This window comes from Dipodomys spectabilis, unplaced genomic scaffold (genome assembly GCF_019054845.1).
Source record: "Dipodomys spectabilis isolate Male_0828 unplaced genomic scaffold, ASM1905484v1 ptg000169l, whole genome shotgun sequence".
NCBI classification, from domain to species: Eukaryota; Metazoa; Chordata; class Mammalia; order Rodentia; family Heteromyidae; genus Dipodomys; species Dipodomys spectabilis.
The window spans coordinates 6,592,780-6,619,121 of NW_024870846.1; the positions used below are offsets into that span (position 1 = coordinate 6,592,780).

Genomic DNA, 26,342 nt, shown 5'->3' on the forward strand with positions numbered 1-26,342 from the left:
CTAAAATTTATTGCATTAGTAGTTGAATAATTCTGAATATAGTAAGAAAATTTAATTATGCATTGAGTAAATTCTGTTATATGAAATACCACACACACACACACACACACACACACACACACACACACACACACACACACACACACACACACACACTCTAGAGTTTTGAACCCAAAGCCTTGCCTTTGCTAGGCAGTAACTTCAATAGTTGACCCACACCCCCCAGCTCTTTTTGCTTGTAGTTATTTGCAGGGGTAGAGGAATAATTTTTTAAAGTTATTTTTTGAATTACCTTTTTTCCATTGAGGCAGCTTCAGACCCTGATCTTCCTCCTTATACCTTCCACCAAAGTAGGATTACAGATGCACACACTACACCTAACTTAATTGAAATGATATCTTGCTAACTTTTTACCCAGGTTGGTCTCAAACCTTGATGTTCCTAATCTCTACCTCCTAGCTATGTCAACTATATCATTTTTGGTTCTATGACCTATATCTTAATAAAACGTACCAAAACAATCTAGAAATCATTAGAAAATCTTGAAGGTAAATAAAATATTAGTGAAATGTAAATACTGAGCTTGCCAATTTGTTTTTGTTTTGTTATTCTAACAATATGTCAAATATTATGAGTTGGATTGATAATTGAAGCCCAGCAAAAGCCTAGACAGTTTACTATCTTTTATTACTCTCTATCTTTAAAGGTCTGCCTGTTAAAACACCCAACTACAGGAAAATATGAATGATTCTAGGCAGCAGTCACTGTTCTTCATCACCTTTCCAGATTTACGCAAACTCTGTGCTGTCCGGATAATACTGAGTGAAAGAGTGGCAGATACCGAAATTAGGAGTACACAAATGAAAATGTGCAGGTAAATATGTGTCTTCTGACTAAGCATTTTAGACTTCTTAAAAATCTATAAGATTGTTTTAGATGTACCCCATACAAAGAAAAATATTCAGTATGTATATATAATTTGAAATACAGGATCCCAATTTTGGCTAGGTATGTTAAATTACATTTACTTGAGATGGACTCTCTCACTGTTTAGTTTCATATGCAATCTCTTATGTTCCATCTCCATTCATGAATTAAATCAAGCTCCCCAAAATATGTAGTAATTAGTGAGTATAATATTCTTTATAGACACCTAAACATTCCATAAAATTTTCAAAATTTCTAAATTTTCAGATAAACATAAAACACTCAAAAGTATTTCTCTAAGAATTGCTCTGAAATACTGAAGACTGAGGACTTACCATGTATTAGTTCCTTAAAGGAAGTACGTAAAGAAGGATTCATAGAATGCATGAGAAGATAGTTTTTTTAAGTGAATTTCTTAGAAAACAACAAAAACCCATAAAACTGTTAGGAGAAAGGTAGGTGTGGTGATGCATGCCTATAATCCCAGCATTCTGGATGCTGAGGCAGGAGGATCAAGACTTCAAGGCCAACCTGGGCCATATGGTAAGACTTTTCAAGAGAAAAAAATGCTATGGGAAAAAATGTGATGAAAACAGTCTTGGAATATCCTCCATTACCTTATTATTTATAATACATTCTTCCATATTGTGTATGCATTTTTCCACCCAAGCCCATCAGGGAGTCTGAACTCTTTCTGCTTATGTGTAATACAGTGAATGATACCCATTGCAGATTTACCTGTGCCCCTTTTGGAAAATACTAAAATCGCAAAAAATTAAAAATTAAAAAAATCCTAAAATAAATAGTTTGCCCCTGAGTTGAAGGTTGCTATGCCTGTGGAGTGACTTTTAACTCATCGTCATAGTAACCAGTGGCCTAGAACAGAGAACAGAGATCCAGCTCTCAGATGAAGAGAGCCTTTGCATCTGCTTCCCAGATAGCAGGGCCTGCTACATGGTTTCCAACAGATTTAAAGCAACTAGAAGCAGGTTGGCCCAACTTGCTTTTATGTTTTAGATGTTACTATTTTATTTATTTTTATTTTTTTTTCCAGGGCTGAGGACCAAACCCAGGGCCTTGCGTGCGCTGGGTGGGCGTCCTTCCACTGGGCTAAACCCCCAGCCCCTATTTTATGTTTTGTTAGCTCTTACTAGTTACGTTTTATTAGCTCTTTTATGTTTTATGTTTTATTAGCTCTTATTAGTTACAAAGGGAGAAATTTCATTACTATATCTCCACACGAATTTACTCTATATTCCAATCATTCTCACCCTATCACACTCCCTCCTCCCTACCCCCCCAAAATTACATCTCCAACGAGTTTCCTTATTTTGCTTCCATAGTTGCAACAAAACTATTTCAACAGTATTTAACCTCTTTTATCCACCCCACCCACCTACAGAGTCTTTTTTTCTCCCCAACAGCCCATCTCACTTATAAAGTCAACACCATACACACACTGAGTCATCTAAACTTGTTCTCTAATAATTAGTGATATTGAGAAATTTCAAATTTTAATTGTGTCCCTTCTGTTTCTTTAACCTTTGAAAAAGATTTTGATAGTAATCCGAATTATAATTTTTTTTTTTTTTGGTTAGTCATGGGGCTTGAACTTGGCCTGGGTGCTGTCCCTCAGCTCTTCAGCTCAAGGCTAGTGCTCTACCACTTGAGCCACAGCACGACTTCTGGTTTTCTTCCCAGGCAGGCTTTGAACAGTGATCCTTAGATATCAGCCTCCTGACTAGCTAGGATTACAGGTGTGAGCCACCAGCACCCAGCTGAATTATAATTTTTGATGTTTATTTGGTTGGGGATCACTAAACTAAAACTCCTACTCACTTCTTTCTGGCTTAAGAAATTTTCTTTAATGAAAGAAATCTACTTAATAGTTCTGATTTTGCGGTGATTTGTAATTTTACTGATAGGTGAGCCATAGACTTCTACCTGCCTCTGGAGGGAGACAACAAAGGGAAGAAGGAGGAGAAGGAATATACTTGGAAGAGAAATGGAATTTTGAAAGAAGGAATTTAGATTCACAAATGAAAAAAGATTGAAAATCTCAGATATGAGGACAGATTCTCAGCCAGGCTCCAGGGGCTTATGCCTATCATCCTACTTAGGAGGCTGAGATCTTAGGATCATAGTTTGAAGCCAGCCTTGGCAGGAAGGTCCATGAAACTTTTTTTTTTTTTTGGTCGGTTGTGGGGCTTGAACTCTGGGCCTGGGCGCTGTCCTGTGCTCTTCAACAGGTGAGCGCTCTACCACTTGAACCACAGGGCCACTTCCGGTTTTCTAGTAGTTTATTGGAGATAAAAAGTCTTACAGCCTTTCCTGCCCAGGCTGTCTTTGAACCGTGATCCTCAGATCTCAGCCTCCTGAGTGGCTGAGCCACCAGTGTGAGCCACCAGCGCCTGGCTCCAAGAGACTCTTATTTCCAGTTAACTACCAAAAAACTGGAAATGGAGCCGTGGCTCAAGTTGTAGAATGCTAGCCTTGAGCAAAAAAACAGGGACAGTTCCCCCTTTCAAGCTCCAGGACTAGAACAAAGAAAAAGAAAACCGGCGCCAGTGGCTCATGCCTGTAATCCTAGCTGCTCAGGAGGCTGAGATCTGAGGATCGCAGTTCAAAGCCAGCCTGGTCAAGAATGTCCATGAGACTCCTATCTCCAATAAACCACTAGAAAACCAGAAGTGGTGCTATAGCTTAAGTGGTAGAGTGCTAGCCTTGAGCTGTAGAGTTGAGGGACAGTGCCCAGGCCCAGAGTTTAAGCCTTAGGGCCGACAAGAAAAAAGAAAAAGAAAAAAAGAGAGAGAAATTTTCAGGTCTCTATCACCAGGTGCGATTTCATAACTCTCTTCTTTTTTCAGCACTGAAGTTTAAGCATGGATCCTTACACTTGACCCCCCTTCAGCCCTGTAATTAACCCTCTTAATTCCAACATTGGCTGGCCCTGCAATGTTCAAGCTTCCATACTAAATTCAATGAGAGACACAGAAGTCTTTAACATGCTCTTTGCCCGGAAGGAACTTAAATTTTAGGAAAACAAAATCTCTAAATGTTCTAAATAAGCAAAAGCACAGACAATGTACAAGCCCATTTTGAAATTAACATATTCTTCTCCACAGGCAATTGCTACTTTTACATCAAGATATTCTTACAGCCCCTGTGCCTGGAATATTAAACCAAATTTGGGTAGTGATGGCGGTTAGTATTACCAACTATTGAGAGTTATATTGAACACTAATTCATGTATAGTAGCTGAAAGTAAAGATAGTTAATCATTCTATGTTGTAGCTTGAACAATTAACAGACGTTGATGTGCCTAAGGTTTAAGATCCATTTTTGTGGTTCTAAACTAATATTTAATTTTCTAAGTAGATTTGTTAATGAATAAATGAATAGACTTATTAAGAATAATTTTTAAGATAGCATAGAATTTATAGCTTTGATCATATTCTTTCCTTAGAGTTACACTTAAAGAAGTTTTTCAATTTAGAATATCAAATGTCTGTAAAAGAACTCAGTGTTATTGTTTTTAACTTAAAAGTTTTATTTATTTTGCCATCACAACCTTACAAGAAACAGAAAGGAGGCCCAACAAGCAGAAAGCCATCCATTTCTCACTATTTAAATCAAGGCCTTGGACTGGGAAGGTGGCTTAGTTGTAGAGTGCTTGCCTAACATGCGTGAAGCCCTGGGTTCAATTTTTCAGTATCATATCAACAGAAAAAGATGGAAGTAGCTTTGTGGCTCAAGTGGTAGAGTGATAGCCTTAAGCAAAAGACGCTCTGGACAGTGCCCAGGCCCTGAGTTCAAGCCCCAAGACTGGCAAGAAAATAAATAAACCAAGGCCTTGGCCTCTTTGTGTGTGTGTGTGTGTGTGTGTGTGTGTGTGTGTGTGTGTGTGTGTGTGTGTGTGTGTGTGTGTGTGTGTGTGTGTGTGTGTGTGTCTGTGTCTGTGTCTGTGTGTCTGTGTGTATTTACATATACTAGAACATGGGATTCATTATTTTAAACTTGCCTTTTATATTCCCTTTAATAAACTCCACTGGATACTTTTCTATGTTAATGTGTACATCTTCCTTTTATTTGTGATGATCCTGGGGCTTGAACTAAGGGACTGGGTGCCATCCCTGAGCTTTTTTGCTCAAGGCTAGCACTCTACCACAGCTGGCTTTCTGTATGTGTGTGTGTGTGTGTGTGTGTGTGTGTGTGTGTGTGTGTGTGTGTGTTTAATCAGAGTGTGTGTGTGTGTGTGTGTGTTTAATCAGAGAGAAGAGTCTCATAGCCTTTCCTGCCTGGGCTGGCTGTGAGTGATTCTCAGATCACAACCTCCCAAATAGGATTATAGGTGTGAACCACCAGCACCAGCCCATCTTCCTCATTCTTAAACAGTGAAATGTTTTATTGTACAGATGTGCAGTAATTTATTTTAAGCTTTCTAATGCACATCTCAGTTGTGTTAGTATAAGCATAGTACTTCAGAAAGCAGCACTGAAGTTATTTTTATTTGTCTGGTTGTTTCTAGGACTCTTTTTTGGGGGGGGAGGGGGTCTGGTCGTGGGACCTGAACTCTGGGTCTGGATACTGTCCCTCAGTTCTTCAGCTCAAGGCTAGCACTCTACCACTTGAGCCACAGCGCCACTTCTGGCTTTTTTTCTTTTTGCTTATGTGGTGCTGGGGAATCGAACCCAGGGCCTCATGCATGCAAGGCAAGCACTCTACCACTGAGCCACCTTCCCAGCCCTCATTTTTCTTAAAGTGTATTTTGTAATGCATTTTCAACTATAGATATTGCTAAGTTACTCTCAGAAAAATTTGTTACAGATTACATTTTTAGCAAATGACATTTGAAAGAATTTGTTTTTGAGGTCCTTTAAAAAACTGGCATTGGAGGCTCACGCCTGTAATCCTGGCTACTCAGAAGACTAAGATCTGAGGAAAGTCCGTGAAACTCTTATCTCCAATTGACCACCAGAAAACCGGAGGTGGCTCTGTGGCTCAAGTAGTAGAGCACTAGCCTTGAGGTGAAGAGCTCAGGGACAATGCCCAGGCCCAGAGTTCAGGCCCCACGACCGACAAAACAAAAATACACTGTATATTAGCAGTCTTTAAATCTATGATGTTGAAAAAAGTGTTTCTTTAATTTGTATTTTTTATTAATTAATTGGAGCACATAGGCATTTTGAAGTTGGACTACCATTCATGTCCTTTCTCTTCATTTATGTCTAAGAATTCATTATACATTAAAAAAGATGGGAACCATTTACATATGAAATTTATTGGCCCTTCCTTTAAGTGGCATCAGGAGTCACATCGTTGGTAGAGGTTTTCCTAACTTTGAGAATGTACACACAGATTCTAAATCAGGGAAAGAATGATATCAGGGCTTCATGACATAGAAGCTGCTAAAATGATGGTTTGATTTTATGCCCTTTGCTGCATTATGCTTAAAATATTTATGTATTTATTAAATTATTTAGTTATATATTTATGTTAAGTCCTTTTTACAAATGTGGGTTTTTGTTATAGATATCATTTTTTAAAGCTGGGAATCTCAATGCCTACATTGAAAATCATGGAGCTAAGGTAAGTTTTTTTAAAGGATAGTAATTTCGTGTGTTATGATATTGACTATATATTCAACTTATTCTGTTGACAAACAAAAAGTGAAGTATCTTTCTCATAAATTATTACTGTGCTCATGAAAGAACCCAACAATTTTTACAAGCAATCATTTTGTGCACATTTAACACAGAAGGAAAGGAAGAAGCCTATGTTTTGTTGTTAGTTTAATTGCAGGATTTTATGTAGCATTTTCATTTACTGTACATATCTTTAAATAATCACATTTCCCCATTTTTACAAAGGAAGTAAGTGAAACCTACAGAGATGGAATTATTGTCCACAATTATATACCTAATGTGGAGAAACAAAACACTGTGCATTGCATTCTATTTGAAGATGAACTTCTAGAGCTTAGCAATGAGAAAAAGTGCAAATCTAGAGTTGTCCCCCCTTTATTTCAGCAAATGAAATCATGAGACATTGGCTAAAGCTTACAGCATACTTCTGTAGCACCTCTGGGCAATGTAATGCACTTATTCCAGCAGCCTGGCCAGCAGCCACTGTTAGCCTCTGTTCCTCAGTCTGCTGGGGTTCAGGACAGTGAGGCCTCTGGTCACCTCCAAGATGAAATGTTGCCATTAGCTTCTGGGAAGATCATAAAGTTTTATGAATTCTAAATGTTCTTTACCATGTCCTGAGATATCTCTGAATGACCTAAAAGTTTATTTTAATCTAGATGTTTATTTTAATCACCAGTCACAGTGTGGGAACATAGTGTTGTTTAGGAATAGTAGGATAGATGATGATTAAATCATTTTGCTGTGACAAGCCTTTGGTCATCTAAAGATTCTGGTTTTAGGACCATTTATGAACTGTGAGAATTGTTGGTGATTTGGGGAGCTTTCAACAGGGATAAATAATTTATTCTTCTTGCACATCCCATGCACAGATTTTTCCTGTTATGGGAATCACCCAATAAAAAGATAGTAGAGAATCTGCCCCTGACTTTGTTTTACATCCTGACATTATCTTAGATCACTGGCACAGATGGTTGTGAATGATAGAATTGTCCATCCTTGCCTGCATGTCAGACTGAGTCTGTGCTGATACATACTGCTATATTGGGATTCATTCCTCAGATCAAGGAAAACATCAGCACAGAAATTAAGGAAAAATTAATTTGACTTTCCAAGTAGACCCCAATGGTTTGTGAGCTTTGGTCAGCTGCTTGGGGTCTGTGTCTCTGGAACTATCATTGAAGTGAGCATAACTGAGGTAGCCATCATCCTGCCATGTGGAGTCCTATCGATACAGCCGTAAGTACGCTTTCTATGAGGCAAACAGAGCAGCTGTGAGCCCATCCCCTGCTAGGTGCTTCTAGTGTGTTCTGGAAATATTTCACTGGAAACCAAAGTGGTTCAAAAGTGAGGAATGCTTAATACTTGGAGAAAATCCTCCATAACTGTCTCCTTTTTCCCATAGTCACAAAGCAGCCTTTTTTTTTTATTCTGGACTATATTTTCAAGATGTTTGTATAATAAACTGCCTTGTCTCCACCTTTGATTCTCTCTTTTTCTTTGGGGGGGGGGGTCTGGTCATGGGGCCTGAACTCTGGGCCTGGGCGCTGTCCCTCAGCTCTTCAGCTCAAGGCTAGCACTCTACCACTTGGGCCACAGTGCCACTTCTGGCTTTTTTCTTTTTGCTTATGTGGTGCTGAGGAATCGAACCCAGGGCCTCAGGCATGCAAGGCAAGTGCTCTACCACTGAGCCACCTTCCCAGCCCTTTATTAGCTTTTTGGACCTCCCTTTAACGGCTTTTACCAGGTGTCTCAATTAATAATTAATAAGCAGGGAGCGGGGTGCTGGTGGCTCACACCTGTAATCCTAGCTACTCAGGAGGCTGAGATCTGAGGATCGTGGTTCAAAGCCAGCCCGGGCAGGAGAGACAGTGAGACCCCTATCTCCAATAAACCACCAGAAAACTGGAAGTGGCGCTGTAGCTCAAGTGGTAGAGTGCTGGCCTTGAGCTAAAGAGCTGAGGGACAGCGCCCAGGCCCAGAGTTCAAGCTCCACGACCAACCCCCCCAAAAAAATTAATAAGCAGGGAAAGTCATAGGGCTCATTTTGTTGGTTTCCCATCTCTTGGGTTTCATTCTTCTTTGACGCACCATGTCTAGCATCACTTGGTTCATATAAGTCAGTTTTTTAGATGTCTCAAATGGGAAGATGAATCCGATCCCTATTACTTATTTTCAGAAGTAAAACTCCTGACTTAAAAAAATAATTCTACACACATAAAGACACACATTTGGTTTCTTGTGTGCCCTTGTAAGTATGTAAGTATTTCTGAAGTTAAACTGCAGTGAACAATAATGAAAAATATAAGCTAATAATGACTCAGGTTCCTCTGTGAAACAGTATACAGAGTTAGGTTGATTATAGGAGTTTTCAAAGTGTAGAGTTCCTGGGTTAGGGTAAACAGAATTTGGCCATACAGCATGGTAGTAATGGTGGTTTCAACTGTATTTCTTTTTCTTTTTTTTCTTTTTTCTTTTTTTTTTTTTGTCGGTCATGGGGCCTGAACTCTGGGCCTGGGCGCTGTCCCTCAGCTCTTCAACTCAAGGCTAGCACTCTACCACTTGAGCCATAGCACCACTTCCTGCTTTTTCTGCTTATGTGGTGATGAGTAATTGAACCCAGGGCTTCATGCATGCTAGGCAAGTACTCTACCACTGAGCTACCTTCCCAGCCCCAAACTGGATTTCTTTTAATATTTCTTTAATTTTAGAAACATAGCATTATCAGCAGCAATGACTATTATTTTTATGCAGAATGGACCAATTTGTTGGGTGTTACTCTAAACATGAAGATATTCTCTGTGGATTTATAGAAACATAGCAATTGCTTTTAATTTGGTGATTTTTGTTGTTACTGTTTTTAGATGGAGGCCCCACAACGAGTAATTCCTGTAATTCTTCAAAACTGCCTTTCATATTCATTCCCAGCTAGACTTGCTCCAGCCTGGAACAGAATGGGCTATCTCTTGGTACAAGGTAAATTCATGTCTGTCAGTCATTGGGACTTTCTGAACTAGATTACTTCTATTATGTATATCTCTTTTTAATATCAAGTTATTTTTAACAAATAGTTTTGAAAACATCTGTAACTAAGCATTTTCCAAGAAACCTAAAGCAATACTAATGTTACCTTCTTACTTTGGGATAATGTACAGAGATCTGCTGATAAGACTTTAATTTTTTAAAATTATGTAACATGGTAATAAGGAATAAACAAGAAACATTACGATTTTTTAATTTTAATTTTATTTTATTATAAAGGTGATATAGAGGGGTTATAGTTACATAAGATAATGAGTACATTTTTTGTCAAATATTATTACCCCTTCCCTCATTTTTCTCATACGTTCCCTCCCCTTGCTCCCCTCCCCCAAATCAGCCAGTTGCCAGTGGCTCATGCCTATAATCCTAACTCCTCAGGAGGTTGAGATCTAAGGATCCCAGTTCAAAGCCAGCCCGGGCAGGACTGTCCATGAGACTCATCTGCAATTGACCTCCAGAAAACTGGAAGTGGAGCCATGGCTCTAAGTGGTAGAGCGGGTAGCCTTGAGCAAAAAAGAGCTCAGGGTCAGTGCCCAGGCCCTGAGTTCAAGCCCCATGACTGACAAAACACACATACATACACACACAAATCATTCATATTTTGGAACTAAGAGATTACCTTTTAATTTTTTTTAAGTTTTATTGTGGACGATAACTAATTGTGTTTTTGTTTGTTTGTTTGTTTGGTTTGTTGGGTCCGGTTGTGGGGCCTGAACTCTGGGCCTGGGTGCTGTCCCTCAGCTCTTCAGCTCAACGCTAGCGCTCTACCACTTGAGCCACAGCGCCACTTCTGGCTTTTTTCTGCTTATGTGGTGCTGAGGAATCGAACCCAGGGCCTCATGCATGCGAGTCAAGCACTCTACCACTGAGCCAACTTCCCAGCCCGATGATAACTAATTGTGAAACAATGGATATTTCTGTTTTTCTCATTTAAGAGATTTTTTTATCTCTTCAACTCTTACATTTCTTTGGATAATTTCAATTTAAAATATTTTTCTTTGATAATTTCACATCAAAAGGTTGTTTTTTTTTTTATCAATTTATGATTATTTCTGAGTTGTAATAACATTACATATCTTGTGAATTTTTAAGGAAGAGATTTTCTTTCTCAGATGGGAAAGCAAAGTGCTGTTGGTAAGTAAAATATTTAAGTCAATAGGTAAGACATTAATATTAAACTCACACTTACTAAAACTGGTGTTGAATCTAATCATTGAATCTAATCAGATATCAGAAATTCATACATAAGAAATTACTTCTTATTCAAAGTATTAACCTACTTCAGAAAAAAACTTGGTTGGAAAAAGCTGTATTTTTTTCTCTACTTAAGAAAATTGTAATCATGAAAGAGTTCACTCTGAAGGTAGTTCCCAGAATAATAGTATAAAATGTTATTAATACTAATGTACTTTTTTCTCCTTTAAAAACATTACCTAGAGGAAGTGGCGCTGTAGCTCAAGTGGTAGAGCGCTCGCCTTGAGTTGAAGAGCTGAGGGACCACGCCCAGGCCCAGAGTTCAAGCCCCACGACCGACAAAAAAAAAAAAAAAAAAAAAACTATATTGAAAAACATTACCTAGAGGGACACAAATAATCTAATTCTTATATTATAGCAAGGTTCCATTGCAAGTAGACAGGTTCCCAAACAGCAGTAGTGAGACAGCAGCTGGGGTGGAAGCCCTGAGCCATCGTGGCCTCATTTATTAGTCATGGTAGCTTTCCCTCCCTTTGAGCCTCGCTGTACAATCCTGATCTGTAGCCACTAACTGCTGTGGCTGAGTAGACCATCCAGTTGAAGCCTGTTTACCCTGCCAGCACTCATAGCAGTCACCCTGCTCTAGTTCTGGATGAATCATATCTATGACTCTATCACGACTTTAGTTTCATACACAAATACTAGGATGACACTATAGCTAGAGGGTCAGGATAACAGTTTAGAAGAACAAAATTCCTCATTCATGTGTTAAAATATTAACATACTGAGTTAAAACTTCAAAAATTGTACTCATTGAGGTTTGTGGGTTTTACTGCTTTTTTGTTGTTGGCTTTTTGTCCATCATAATAGGGCTTGAACTCAGGGACTGGCACTGTCGCTGAACTTTTGTGCTCAAGGCGAGCACTCTACCACTTTGAGCTACAACTCCACTTCCGGTTTTCTGGTGGTTAATTGGAGATAAGAATCTCACTGACTTTCTTGCCCTGGCTGGCGTTAAACCGCTATCCTCAGATCTCAGCTTTATGAGTAGCTAGGATTATAGCCGTGAGCCACCAGCACCTGAATTACTCATTGATTTTTTTTTTTATTGTGAAAATACTATACAGAGGGTACCATACATGGGTACTCCGTGAATTTTTGCAAATGAAGCTTATCCAGTTCTCAGATCAAGAGGCATCATCAATACGGCCTAACCCCCCCACTGCTTTCTTTAGATAATACCCCTTCTCAAGGTCACCACTATCCTGACATGAAATGTTTTCATTTGTGAAAACATACCTATCTGCAGTACAATGTATCCGTAATATATCTGCCAGTATATTTGAGGAAATTTGTTAATGAAAAACTACTCAGGTCAAAAGCCTGGCATAGGACCTCTCTAGATTTTAGAAGATGGAAGTCTCCACTTTTAATAAATAATAAATGTTAGACTTGTATAAATATGTGTTTGTTAAGACTTCCTCTAAACTGTAAGTTGTCTTCTTATTGTAACAACCTCCTGTGAGCTTCCTCTCACACACATCCATGTTGTTTCATACATCTTTATCATTAGATGTCTTATCTGTAAACTGCAAAACATATGGTGATTACTTGATTTTACTATGTTATAAACATATGTTGCCTTAGTTTCTAACTTAAATGATTTATGTTACTAAAATACTTGAAATATGATGTGATGGAATAATTCCAGACAGTTCACAGTTTTTTATGTTTTGTTTTGTTTTTTAGTGTTAGACATCAATGTAACAGAAACTTACATTTGTCTGGGTATAGAGGTTTGCACTATCAGGCTGCCACCAGCTGAGGTACCATATACTTGACTTCCATAAGTTACTGTACAGTTACTATATTTACTACTAACATACTATCAGATTTTAATTTTTAACATGAAGGTTATAGAAGATTTATGCTACTTAAATGAATGTTACTAAATGCTTGATACATTTATTCTAAATCTTCTTCCCCAAAGGAAATACTCTGGTCACTTAATGCAGGTCTCATATTGTTCTTTGCTCAAATATATTTGCAGATGGCATCCAAAAATGCCTTATCCTCATCTTTCTTACATCTGAGTTTGAACTAATTTAGAGATTAAAAAAGAGAGTTTTACATCAAGAGGTTATATTAATTTATTTTTATTATTTATTTAATAATAGTTTATTATTCCAAATGTGGCATTTCTGGAAATGAAAGGGACATTGACCTGATGATATACCCATTCTAACTTGCATGAGCTAGGATATATGGCCACACTGATTATTACTTAAAAGGGCAAAAAAGCCGGGCACCGGTGACTCATACCTGTAATCCTAGCTACTCAGGAAGCTGAGATGTGAGGATCGCGGTTCAAAGCCAGCCCAGGCAGGAAAGTCCATGAGACTGTTATCTCCAATAAACCACTAGAAAACTGGAAGTGGCACTGTGGCTCAAGCGGTAGAGTGCTCACCTTGAGCTGAAGAGTGCAAGGACAGTGCCTAAGCCCAGAGTTCAAGCCCCATGACCAACCAAAAAAAAAAAAAAAGGAAAAATTCATTAAAAAGAGTTGTCTGTCTGAACCCTAGGATTGAGTAGATTTATCTACCTACTTATGACAGAAAACCACAGTCCCTTGTGAGATTAGGCAATATTTCCAACATAACAGAATGCAGGATACTGTCTTCGCCAGCAAGCTGCTGAGAAGCGGGAGTGGTTTGGTCAAGCATGCCTAGTTATTCATCCCAACCATAGTAGCTGTAGCAGTGTCTAAGTCACCTAATTGTCCCCTCAAGGGAATGAATAATGGGGAAGAGTGACACCAGGAATATGTGTCAGTAGAGCTTTCATGTCAGGCAAGGAAATATCACAAATTAGACCAAGACATTCTTCTCCTCTGTTCAACACTATACACTCAATACATGTTTGTTAAATTAAATGAATTCTTTAAATAATGATTGATTGTCTGCTCCTCAGAATCTCATTTATATATAGAGAGGTAGATAAATAGACACAGATATGCAATTTTTTACCTTCTGACTGCTATGAAAATTAGTTTTGTACAAGACTATATTCCCACTAAGTATGATCTTTTCATCTGTTCTCCACAAGGACTAAAAGAGATAATTGAATTTAATTTTCCTGTTATTAAAGTTTAATATTGGCTATTAGGTTATTTGTTACTGGTTATTCTCTGTCTATGCTGACTTTGAACTATGATCCTCCAGATCCAAGCCTCTTAAATAGCTAAGATTTAAGAGTGTGAGCCACCAAGCAGCATCCGACAAGAAATGTGTTGGGAGTTTTTTTGCTCCACCTCTAGGACTTGAACTCAGGGCCTGGGTGCTGTCCCTGAGCTTTTTTGCTCAAAGCTAATGATCTACCACTTAAGCCACAGTTCCACTTTCATCTTTTCTGGTGGTTAATTGAAGTCTCATGAACTTTCCTACTCAGGCTGGCTTCAAACTGATCCTCAGATCACAGCCTCCTTACAGGCGTAAGCCATTGGCTCCCTGCTAAGATATGTATTTTTTAATATTTATTTTTCTTTGCCAAGTTTTTCGAAGACTTACCCATCAAAATCTTATTTCCTTAAAAGCTAAAGGAGTTCGATATTTCTCAGAATGTTTTACAAGATTTTTATGCCAATCAGCATGCTGTCATTGAGAAACATTCCATTTTGAGCAACTGGTGCTATGTTTTACCAAGGTAAGGTACATTCACCATATAATTTAGTAATTTCCTCTTATTTTGCTTGCTTACCAATGATATGTACAAAACTATAAACTGAATTGAAACTTTAAGATACTGGAACAGGGCTGGGAAGCTGGCTCAGTGGTAGAGTGCTTGACTTGCATGCATGCGGCCCTGGGTTGGATTCCTCAGCACCACATAAGCAGAAAAAAAGCCGGAAGTGGTGCTGTGACTCTAGTGTTAGAGCACTAACCTTGAGCTGAAGAGCTGAGCACCCAGGCCCAGAGTTCAGGCCCCACAACTGACCCCCGCCCCCCAAAAAAAGATACTGGAACATAATTGTCATATATAAGATGCAATAAATTTCCCTCGTTATGCTACTAAAATTATTTTTATTATATCTAGTTTCAAAAATGGCAAAATTTCCATGTTTTACATTAAAATAACTATCATAGCTCTTAATACAAAAACTTAGTAAATCTGTACCTAATAATGATTCACTAGAATGTGATATGAGCTAAGTTTAGAAGGTAAGGGTAGAAGTTCCTCAAAAGATAGAACTCAGAAAATTGAACTGCCTTATGCCCTAGCTTTCCCACTACTGGGAAATATAATGAGCATGTCAAAGAGATAAGTACACTCCCTGTTCATTGTAGCATTATTTGTAGTGGCTGAGATGTGGATACAATCCAAGTGCCTATCAGTGGTAGAATGCATAAAGAACTTGTGCTACATATTAACAATGGAGTGCAATTCAGCCTTGAGTGAAAAAAAGTCCAGATAGAAAAACAAATACCACATGATCTCATATATAGAATCTGATAAGTTTCACTAGAGGTTGAGGTGATGTCGTGGGATGGGGTTAAGGAGATAGTGATCAAAGGATAGAGAATTTCAGTTTGATAGGAATAACACAAGCCAATCTATTATGCAACATAATAACTGTGATTAATGACAAATACTGTGTTCTTGAAAATCAAGTAGGCTTGAAGTATTCTTACAACAAAATCTATGTGTCTGTGTGTGTTTTAATGCATATATTAGTTACCTGGATCTAGCCATTCTGCAGTGTATACCTATTCCAAATCTTGTTATACACGATGAGGATATATAACTTTTCAGTAAGACAAAGGTTTCATACACAGTGTTTGAAACTAGAAGCAAATGTATATTATTTGCATGAATAATGAGATAGTTGCTAAGTCTTTTTGAACACTTTCCGGATCACATAGTTAACTTGTCAAACCAAATTTATATACTGTCTCATATTTTCCCAATTCTCATTTTTCATAGTATGAAAATGGGGCAAATTATAAATATTCTCCATGCCATACCCCCTGATAGTCCCTTTCACTCATTCAAAGATCTCCAGATGCATTGGGATGACCTGGTAAGAACAGAAATATGTATCTCATTAAAAGTCATTTGGTTTTAGTTTCTAGTAATTTAACCTAAGATTAGCTTTCTCCAGGATGATTTAAATTCTGTGCTTAATTTATAGTATGGATATAAACTTCCAGAAGAATGTGGAAAGATGAAAATATACTGCAACATCTACTTCAAAATGATTGGAGAAAGGACCTTCACGTATCCTTTCTATAGCAGGCATGCTCTGCTCACCCCATAGTCTAGTTTTACTCCAAGCCCCACATGAACCTTTTACTTGAACCAGTGGTTTTTGTTTTCCTTACAATTCTACCCAATTTTATTTGCACATGATATTGATAAATAAGTTTTCCTTTAATACTATTTAACAATTTAGACAGCAAAGAAAAATTTGAAATAGACAAAATATTTACATTTGTTTCCTTATACACATGAAGTATCATATGATTCTCCTTATCTAAGTGCTCCCTCTAGTGAAACTTTGGATATTATTTAAAGTATTGGATTAAAGAAACCAGTTAATGAACAGCATATTTAGGTTTTGGAAGAATATTTACCTTTACAGGCAGAGTTTAGAAGATTTGATATGTACTTGCTGTACTGCATTGATTTAAAAAATGTCTTTCTTAGCTGCATGCTAAGGAAAAGCACAAGGGCCTAGGTGGAGCTCTTAAATCTTAGTGAGCACTGATTTCATCATTCCTGCGGGTTAGTCTTTGTGTTCTGACCAACTGGAGTATAGATATGGAAGACAGAAGAGCCATAACATTCCCTCTCTGTATTCTATTTCTTAACCAGTGTCTCCAAAGGGAAACTATGGGTAGGGTATTACAGATGTTCCCTTTTATTAGAGATCAACACATTATTGCAGAGTTCACAGAATACTTCTCATCAGAAAAAGTAATTACTTGCCTCAAAGAATTGCTTTTGGAGTCTGAATATAATTGATATGTGGTGTTTCTCTATACTGTTTTTTTTTTTTTTACTGTTTTTGGAAATACAACCTGTTCATTGTTGCATGACATTTGTTTCTGTAATTTAAAAGGGCCATAGTGTCTTTCTTTATAAATCATTTTTGGAATAACTTAATTTGCCAGCCCACTTAGAAAGTCACATAATAAGGGCACAATGAATTGCCTTGTGTTATATCAGAACACCATACTGAGCACTATAAACATAAAATTACTGTTAATAAAAAATAACATTTATGAAAGGAGAAATAAAGACCAGGGAAGCATGTTTTTCAGCTTTGGATAAGCAGCATAAAACAGTTACAATTTGTTTATATGTCTTTATAACATTGTTACTTTTAGTACCTTTTTAAAAACAGAAACTGGGGGGTTAGAAGCATGGTTTGGTTGGTAAAGTGCTAACCAATGAGCAAAGCAGCAGGTATAAGTTTCAGTCCCAGTCTTGGACCTGAAAAAAAAGACAGAAACAAAAATTGTTATCTCTCACAAAAAAAACGTTGCTGTTGTTCTTTAACCTTGTTCAGATATCCTCTCACTTGCATCAGAAGTCAGCCTGTTCAGTTCTTCCCAAGAATAGATTTGGAAGGTGTATTAAAAAGTTTCCTTTCAGATTTAAAATCTAAACTGCCTCATATATGTGGATTTCCCATAAAGATGACAAATAAACCATGCTACTACACACAGGAACTCAGCAAACCTATTATACAGGTAAGAAATGGTATTATGTCATTCAGTTCAAGGGATACTGTGTTCTTTATATTGTTCCCCATAAAAAGAAACTGAAAATATGGGTCTGATGCTTTCTCAATGTGTTCTTTTGTATGTGTCATCTCAGTTAATTATCAACAAAGACCCATTATTGAGAGAATCATTTTCTGAGTTTTTCATTGAAACTCAAGAAGTCTGATTTTTGGTGATGTAACTGGGGACAAGTTTCAGTTTCTGTTTAGAACTCAGGCTGCATTCACAAGCTATCTAGATTTGAATTCCTTACTATCTGTGTAGTTGGGGCAAGCTATTTATCTCCCAGTGTCAGTCTTCTCCGCTGTAAATGGGATGGGGAGGCAGTAGTGGCGATGATGGACGGCTCTTGTCACAGATTGCACTCTGAGAACAATGTGGACTTCAATGATCCGCATGTTTGTCAGTGCCTTTCCTTGGAAGCCACACTCAGGGAGATGACAAAGAAGCAAGACTGGGCAAAGACATCAACAGCAAAGCCAGTGCCAGATGGCCTTGGCTAACAACCTTCTCTGGAATCCTGGGGCTAAAGTGGTCCATCAGATTCTTTATTGGTGAAAATAGCCAAGCCTTTGTCATCTTGTCTGAATTTTTACAACTTGACTGAATCAGGCTGGCAGTGGACTAAGTGATAGAGTGCTTGCCTAGCATGCATGAAGCCCCGGGTTTAGTTCCTCAGCACCACATGAACAGGAAAAGCCGGAAGGGGTGCTGTGGCTCGAGTGGTAGCGTGCTAGCCTTGAGCAAAAAAAGCTCAGGGACAGTGGCCAGGCCCTGAGTTCAAGCCCCAGGACTGGCAAAAAAAAAGAAAAAGAAAGAAAAAAAATTGACTGTTTAAAAAATTATCAAGAGGATCAAGCTAGCTCTTTTTCCACTTGTAAAACATTTCAAACATACATGAATACTCACATGTTTATTATCTAGCTCCTTCTTTACATAATTTTAGATGATGAGTAAAATAAAATATTTCAAAACAAATTTCAGATACAGTATTATTTTGCCTTTGTTTTCAAAACAAATTTCAGATAAAGTATTATTTTGCCTTTGAAGACTGTAATATGGTCTTCCACCACATAAGAGCTTTATAAAAATACGTTTTGACATAGTTCCATGTCACCTAACTGAATTAACAATCATCCCTTAATATCACCAAATACTAGTTCATACAGTATGTGATGGTTAATTTTGGCTGTCAACTTGATTGAATTTAGACATGCCCCCTTAGTAAGTAGTGCACTCTGGGTGTCTGGAGGCATTTCCAAAGAGGATTGTATCATGAAAACTGTGGCCTAATGAGAGGGTTGACATTATTGGGAGGTGGTGAGTGGTGAGACATGGAGGCTAGTTGGAGGAAATCAGTCACTCAGGGTAGATTGTTGGCAGTTAACCTGCACTGTTCTCTTTCTGCATTCCCTGTTTCTCTGCTTTCTGGTCATGATCAAGTGAACTGCTCTGCTCTGCTTTTTCCACCAACAGCTTCTGAATCTGTGGGCCAGAATAAATCCTTCCTTAAGTTGGTTATGTCAGAATTTTATCACCCAGATGAGAAAAGTAACTAACGTACTCAGGTGATGCCATGCACAGAACTGGCTTTTAATGATAAAACAAATTTAATCAGTCATTTTGGTTATTCCTCAAGTTTTAGCCATCATCTTAATACTAGACCTCCATTAACTACCTTCATACCTAAATATAGGCTAATTCTTTTGTTTTCCTTTATAATTGTATGTAATTGTATAAAGTTCCAAACATCATATGGAAAGTCTAGAAATTAAAAGTTAACCAAGCTAAATTTTCCAGTGACACCTAACAGAGTAATGACATTGATATAATAAAGCTGATGTTGGGGTTGGATCATCACTTCATAAAGCTTTAGTTTATTGACCACTTAAGCATATTTGAGTTTTGTGAATTATTTATTACTTCATCTGCTGTTTGCATAGGCCTTTTTTAGTCTTTTTATGAATTTCAAATATAAATTTAGAAGTGTTCACCTTTAGGCTATTTATAGTATTTTAAAAATTAAAACAATGAGTAAATAATGTATTGACAGGCCAGAGGGCAAACAAACTCCCTGAATTTATCTTTTCTATATATATATTTCCGAGACCAATAAGAAGAAGCAGAAATATTTCAGACACAAGACATGTATTTTTTGAAGTTTTATACCAGAATATAGAATATATAGGTCATTTATCCTTATGTGAATCTACCTGAAGTGAGTTTCTTTGATGTTTCAAGTGATAGGTATGCATTTGTGTGCTTACAGAGGCTGGGTAGGGTAAGGGTGGAGAGGTGCAGGAAGGGCACTGGTAGTTTTGCCTAACAATCTATAGCAGAGTGTGGATGTCCGAAGGTTTAACTGCACTGACCAACACCCACAGAGCTGGTGACTAGACACTGCAGCTCTTCTAACTATCTGAAATCAAAGACTCATTCATAATGGATCTTCTCATCAAAACAGCCACAAGTACAGCGTCCTCCTTCCAGATACTTTATATATGCCTCTGCCCTAAACCCTAACTATGAGATTTCCAGGCTCTAGTCCAGAAAGGAGTACTAGGAAGAGACTGGAATGAAGGTTGAACTTAGTTTACCATGGCTACTGGGGAAAGCAAGGCCTTAATTTCTAGACTTGCTCTGGTGATGCTGGTCACTGCTCCTATGGTATCTTGACAGAGATTGTGTACAGTGTTTCTCCTACTATTTCTACTTATGCTAGCTCCCTTGTAGAAGGCCTTCAGAACTGCTACTACATTCCTTTTTACTCCAGAGATATATAAATTGTGTTCCCCAAAGTTTCTATGTTGAAATCATTGTTTTCTGAGCCATTTTTGAGACACTGTCTATGTAGCCCAGGCTTGCCTTGAATTCATAATCTTCCTGCCACTACTTCCCAAAGTCTGAAATTACAAGCACATACCACTATTCCAAGCCAAACCACTTCATTTTTATGTAACTTTGCTATGCCTAATAGATAATTGCCAGGATATATAAAATAGTGAGATAATTCCTAATTTTTCTGTGCTCACTTAAAATTCTAATCTTTTTCCTAGTCCCTTCTCTATCCTTACCCCATTAACTATTGAATCTCAAGAATGGAGAGAAAAACCAAGTGTTTTGGTTTGCATATTATTCTTGATGACTACACTTTTAAAAGAAGACTAAACACTCTTCTGTCTGTCTAGTAGTCAGTTTGGCAAGTACTTTCAGAGTTGCTACCAGGCACCACACACCGTAGAAGACAAAGAAAATGCAAACAGTAGTAAAACAATACAGTCTTACCCTATAGTCAAAATCCCACTTGTTCTTAAAGGCCTAGTATAGATAGTAATGCTTTTCCATATATATTTGTGAGTAAATGTAAAAGGATTAGAATAAACAAATCACGGCCCTTACCTCCAAAAAACAGAACCTTGGAGAGAAAAAAATCACTCTGGTAGTGACTGGTAGGAGATTTAGAGGAGGTGGGACTTTAAAGACAGGAGCCACAGCTTAGAACAGAGAGAAGGAGGGGCCTTTGGAAGTGAGATGCTTGCATGAGCACATTTGGAAGACAATGATAGCAGCGTGTGCAGCTTTTATATTGATTTAAAGAGAAGTAGAACTTTCCTTCTTTATCTTGAAATAATTTCTGTCTTTTTAGGAAAGCAAAGTCAAGCCACCCAATCTGACCACTAAAAAACCATTCAGGGTTTCTCTGACCCAGGTCAGTTCCACAGGACCTGCCTGGACTCCAAGTCTCCAACCGTGTTCAATATCAGCCGACCACAAGGGGGAGCCCCTCAGACTGTCACAAGCAGGTCCTTCCTCAGCTCCGCTTGGCCAGCCAGAGTCTGTGCAGGGCAGGAAGCAGCCCCTGCCTTCCAGGATACCACAGCCACAGCTGGAAGAGGCACAGTCCCAGAGAGGAAATGCACAAGTTCAACACACAAGTCTAAGCGCCAATAGAAACATCACCCCAAAATTCATTCCAGTTTTCAAACCTAGATTGTCACAGATGAACAAAAATATCTCAGCACTTAGCAACCTGAAAAGAAATCATGTTACAGAATCTAAGTTGCTTTCACTTAAAACTAGTATAACACAGGAAAACAAACTGAAATTAGATCCAGCTATTAAAAAAAGGAACATTCAGGTACATGCTAGAAAATTAAATCAAAATAGCTCCAGATCTTTGCAAGAAAAAAATATGGAGCCCTCTGAGCATAAGTCAAGATATCCCTCTTCTTATGGACAATCAGCTCTGAGCTTCACTGAGAGCAACAAGCTCACCAGCAGCGCGGTGAATATGCCAAATAATGATTTAGGTGTGAAAAAAAGCACTAATGATATCCAGGTGGACGGAAAAGACAACTTAACAAGGAGATGCATAGCACAAATTATAGGGAAAAGCCACGAGTCGCTAAAACTGAAAAATAAACCACACATTTTTGAGTCAGACATAGAAACTGAAGGTCCCCAAATACTGCAACAACAATCAGCAAATCAAACTGAAGAAGCCGATATTGGTGACCACAGATTGACAGTAAGCCAAAGAACCCGCAGATTGAAAAGAAAAGCTTGTCCAGAGTCTTCAAAACCTTTGAAGAAGTGTCATTCCAACTCTAGTCACCACAAGGAATCCAGCTCTTTGGGAAACCAGGTATTTTTTTTCTTTTATTCTGAAGATACCTGTAATATGACCAAGAATTTAAATTATTTGTCCCAAATCCTCACAATAATTAAGCAGAATATCTTCCTGAGTACAGTGGAAAGTAATAATCAATTTGTAATGAAATACTGTTCTTTAATCTGATACAGGTACCAAACTCAGATAAATCAAAACATAAGAAATCTCTCATCATTTCTAAGGCTTAGAATACAGATGTGAAAGTAAAGAGTGTCCACCATGTTACTGAGGTAATATCATTTTATTTGTTATTCTTGACGTTAATCAAAGTGAGATTGCCATACATAGGGACCCTCCATCTCTTGTTAAAAACTAGGTATTTTTAAAATTCATGAAATTTTAAAGTTAGCAAGAAGATAGGAAATCGTGGGAGCAGCATGTCCCTTGAATGAGGACTGTGTATAGCAACTATTTTTATATTATAAGACTCCAAAGAGGGATGGGTAGAGAAAAACTCCCTTGGCACGTTCCTGCTATTTTGAGGTCCTAACAGTCTAGGAAGTCAGCTTACTAAGCAGCCCTGCCTGAAGATGCAGGACTGTGGCACTTCTAGAGTATCCTCCAGCTGAGACACCACCAAGACAGCAGGCCTTCAGTGAGGCTTCAAGGGTTATCATGTAGTTATTAACATTTTCCCCTAAGTGCTGCAGTGCCAGCTGTGTTTAAACTTGAGATGGAATTCACAATGTTAAGTTCCTACCAAGTTCCATGCATCTGGAAATGGCATTTTATTCCATCCTGCCATCTGTTCTATTCTAAGAGCAAACATATTACTAAAATATCTATAAATACTTTTTTGCATTGAGCTGTTGGAATGCTTTCAAATTCTTTAAGAACCAACTAAGAAAACATTTTCTTCCTTTCTCTTCAAAATACTGTTTGTTCCTGTAACTAATAGAATTTCCAGTCTGACTTTAATTAATTAAAAGATATTTAAGTCCAGTCTCATATATGTTATAATGTTGTATTTTATGTAGCTTTGACATTTTAGATTTTAATGCACTTGTTATGTGGTTGAAGAAAAATGTATGTGCCTTAAAAACTGATACTTGCATTTTTAGAGATAAATAAAATCTATTCCAGATTTCACATTGTTTTAGAAGTACAGTACTTTCTCACTTTTAATTTCCTAAGACATAACACTATTTTTAATATTAAATCATCCAGTTAGCTAGAAAGAATAACATAATGAGAAAAATTGTAGGCTGTTGTTATGTTACCTAAACCAGTAAGGTACCAGGAGAAGATCTCTAAAATGGAGGAGGCTTCCACTTGGCTTTTGGGTACTGAGTTCATGATGTTGCAAAAAGAATTTTTTGTGGGGAGGTGAGGAGTGGGGCATGGTGGGGCTTGAACTCTGGGCCTGGGCACTGTCCCTCAGCTCTTCAGCTCAAGGCCAGTGCTCTACCACTTGAGCCACAGCACCACTTCTGGTTTTCTGGTGGTTAATTGGAGATAAGAATCTCATGGACTTTCCTACCCAGGCTGGCTTTGAACCATGATCCTCAGATCTCAGCCTCCCTAGTAGCTAGAATTTCAGGAGTGAGCTACCAGAGCCTGGCTTGCAAAAAGAATTTGAGGGCACATCAAACTATGGACTAAGAAAGTTTACTGGTAAAACAAAACAAAGATAGAGTGGTAGTACACAGACCAGATATAGGTGCAGGAACATCTGATATCATGGTATCATAGGCATTAATGAAGAAAAGGATGGGGACAGAGGGCTGGCTCAGATTCACCGTAGGAGAAATGTTCCCTTTTGTCTAACCCTTGGCACATTTAGTCATACTGGCTGCTGCACTGTTTTATCAGTTAGACCCAGAAATTTCAAAGTAGGTCTGCTTATTAAATTTGGGTCATGGGGCTGGGAAGGTGGCTCAGTGGTAGAGTGCTTGCCTTGCATGCATGAGGCCCTGGGTTCAATTCCTCAGCACCACATAAGCAAAAAGAAAAAAGCCGGAAGTGGCGCTGTGGCTCAAGTGGTAGAGTGCTAGCCTTGAGCTGAAGAGCTGAGGGGCAGCGCCCAGGCTCAGAGTTCTGGCCACACCACCGGACCCAATCCCACCCCCCCCAAAAAAAAATTAAATTTGGGTCATTATGACACAGATATTTGAGCATCTCTTTAAACAAGAGTTAGTTCTTCCAGATACTCACTTAAGACATATCTATCCTTGAAATACTGTCCTTTGCAAACACTTTTTGTGTACAGAGGAGTCGTTTTCCCAAGATAGTTTTTCCAAGACAAGTGTCTTTGTTTAAGCCAGTTAGCATTGCTCAGCTGCCAAAGCATACTGTTGGCCAAGTGGACAAAGTCAAAGGAAAAAGCTGTTCTTTTCCCCTTTTTAAATTCTTTTCTTTTTACTAGATGTTGCAGTTTATTGAGGGAGTATAAAATTTAGAGCAAAGAAAATAGTGCCTGTATGCTTCTACCAAGCAATTCATTAATACTCTTTATCTCTGCCTTCTAAGCTGCTGTTTCTCATGCCTCATTTTCTCTATCCTGCCTCAGTTATAGAAAGTGGTTCCCTCTACTATAAAGTGAATATATGCTTCTATGAAAAATTTGAGTAATATAGACACGTTTCAAGGAAAAAGTAAAACACACCTGTAAACTTTCTGTGCAGAGATGGCCGCTCTGCACACTGCTGAACACTCCTCCGATGTCCCTTCTGAACATTCCTCCAATGTCCCTCCTGAAGCCAGCAAGCGTGAGTCACACCGGGTGTGCAGCTATGGAGCCTTCATTGTAACTGTGTACCTTTCTTGTTCTTGTTTGCATAGTATTCTACCATATGTGGATGTATTATTTTGAACTAGCTCCTAATTCATTGACACTAACGTTGTTCCCAGCTTTTCTCTATTGTAACAGCCATGGAAATAGTTCTGTACAGATCTTCTCAAAGAAGAGGAGATAATTGGATACTTACCTTTTTCTTCTTTTTCTGTTGGTACAGTTTGAACTTAGGGCTTTGTGCTTGATAGGCTTGCATGATTGTCTGGCACTCTACCGTTTGATTCACACTACCAACCTGGCTTTTTGAGGTAAAGTTTCAAGGACTTTTCTGCCTGGGCTGGCCTCAAATAGTGACCTAGGTTCTTAGCCTCCTGAGGCTCTAGGATTACAGGTATGAACTACCAGTGCCAAGCTTCCAATTTTGTTTTGTTTTGTTGAGCTGGGGACCTGGATATAGTCCCTGAGCTTTTTCACTGAAGGTTAGCATGCTGCCACTTTGAGCCAGAGCACCACTGCCAGTTTCTGGTGGTTAATTGGAGATAACAGTCTCATGGACTTTCTTGCCCAAGCTGGCTTTGAACCATGATCCTCAGATCTCAGCCTCCTGAGTCACTAGGATTATAGATGTGAGCCACCAGCACCCAGTGTTCTTCCAAGTTTTTTATGTAGTACTTTTTTTTTTTTTTTGCCAGTCCTGGGGCTTGAACTCTGGGCCTGGGTACTGTCTTTGAGCTTCTATTGCTCAAGGTGAGTGCTCTACCTCTTGAACCACAGTACTACTTCCAGCTTTTTTGAGTAGTTTATTGGAGATAAGAATCTCACAGACTGGGCTGGGAAGGTGGCTAAGTGATAGAGCTCTTGCCTTGCATGCATGAGGCCCTGGGTTCAATTCCTCAGCACCACATAAGCAAAAAGAAAAAAGCCGGAAGTGGCGCTGTGGCTCAAGTGATAGAGTGCTAGCCTTGAGCTGAAGAGCTGAGGGACAGTGCCCAGGCCCAGAGTTCAGGCCCCACGACTGGACCCCTCCCCCCAAAAAATAAAAGAATCTCACAGACTTATTTGCCCAGGCTAGCTTCAACTGTAATCCTCAGATCTCAGACACCTGAGTAGTTAAGGTTAAAGGTGTGAGCCATCAGCACCTGGCTATGTAATACTTTTGATCATTAAAAATGTCCTTGGGACTGGGAAGGTGGCTCAGTGGTAGAGTGCTTGCCTTGCATGCATGAGGCCCTGGGTTCAATTCCTCAGCACCACATAAGCAGGGAAAAAAAGCCAGAAGTGACACTGTGGCTCAAGTGGTAGAGCACTAACCTTGAGCTGAAGAGCTGAGCCCAGAGTTCAGG

General features: G+C 38.6%; 1 protein-coding gene across 1 annotated transcript; it reads left to right on the forward strand.

Annotated features, from left to right (window-relative positions):
- The first annotated feature begins 740 nt into the window (after positions 1-740).
- Positions 741-22,453, forward strand: CUNH18orf63 (chromosome unknown C18orf63 homolog). Its single transcript, XM_042693476.1, has 12 exons — positions 741-874; positions 4,053-4,131; positions 6,460-6,516; positions 9,437-9,548; positions 10,707-10,748; positions 12,558-12,634; positions 14,401-14,510; positions 15,789-15,885; positions 15,997-16,082; positions 17,377-17,560; positions 21,240-22,238; positions 22,397-22,453. The coding sequence occupies exons 1-12, from the start codon at positions 741-743 to the stop codon at positions 22,451-22,453; spliced, it is 2,034 nt and encodes a 677-aa protein (XP_042549410.1).
- Positions 22,454-26,342: the final 3,889 nt, after the last annotated feature.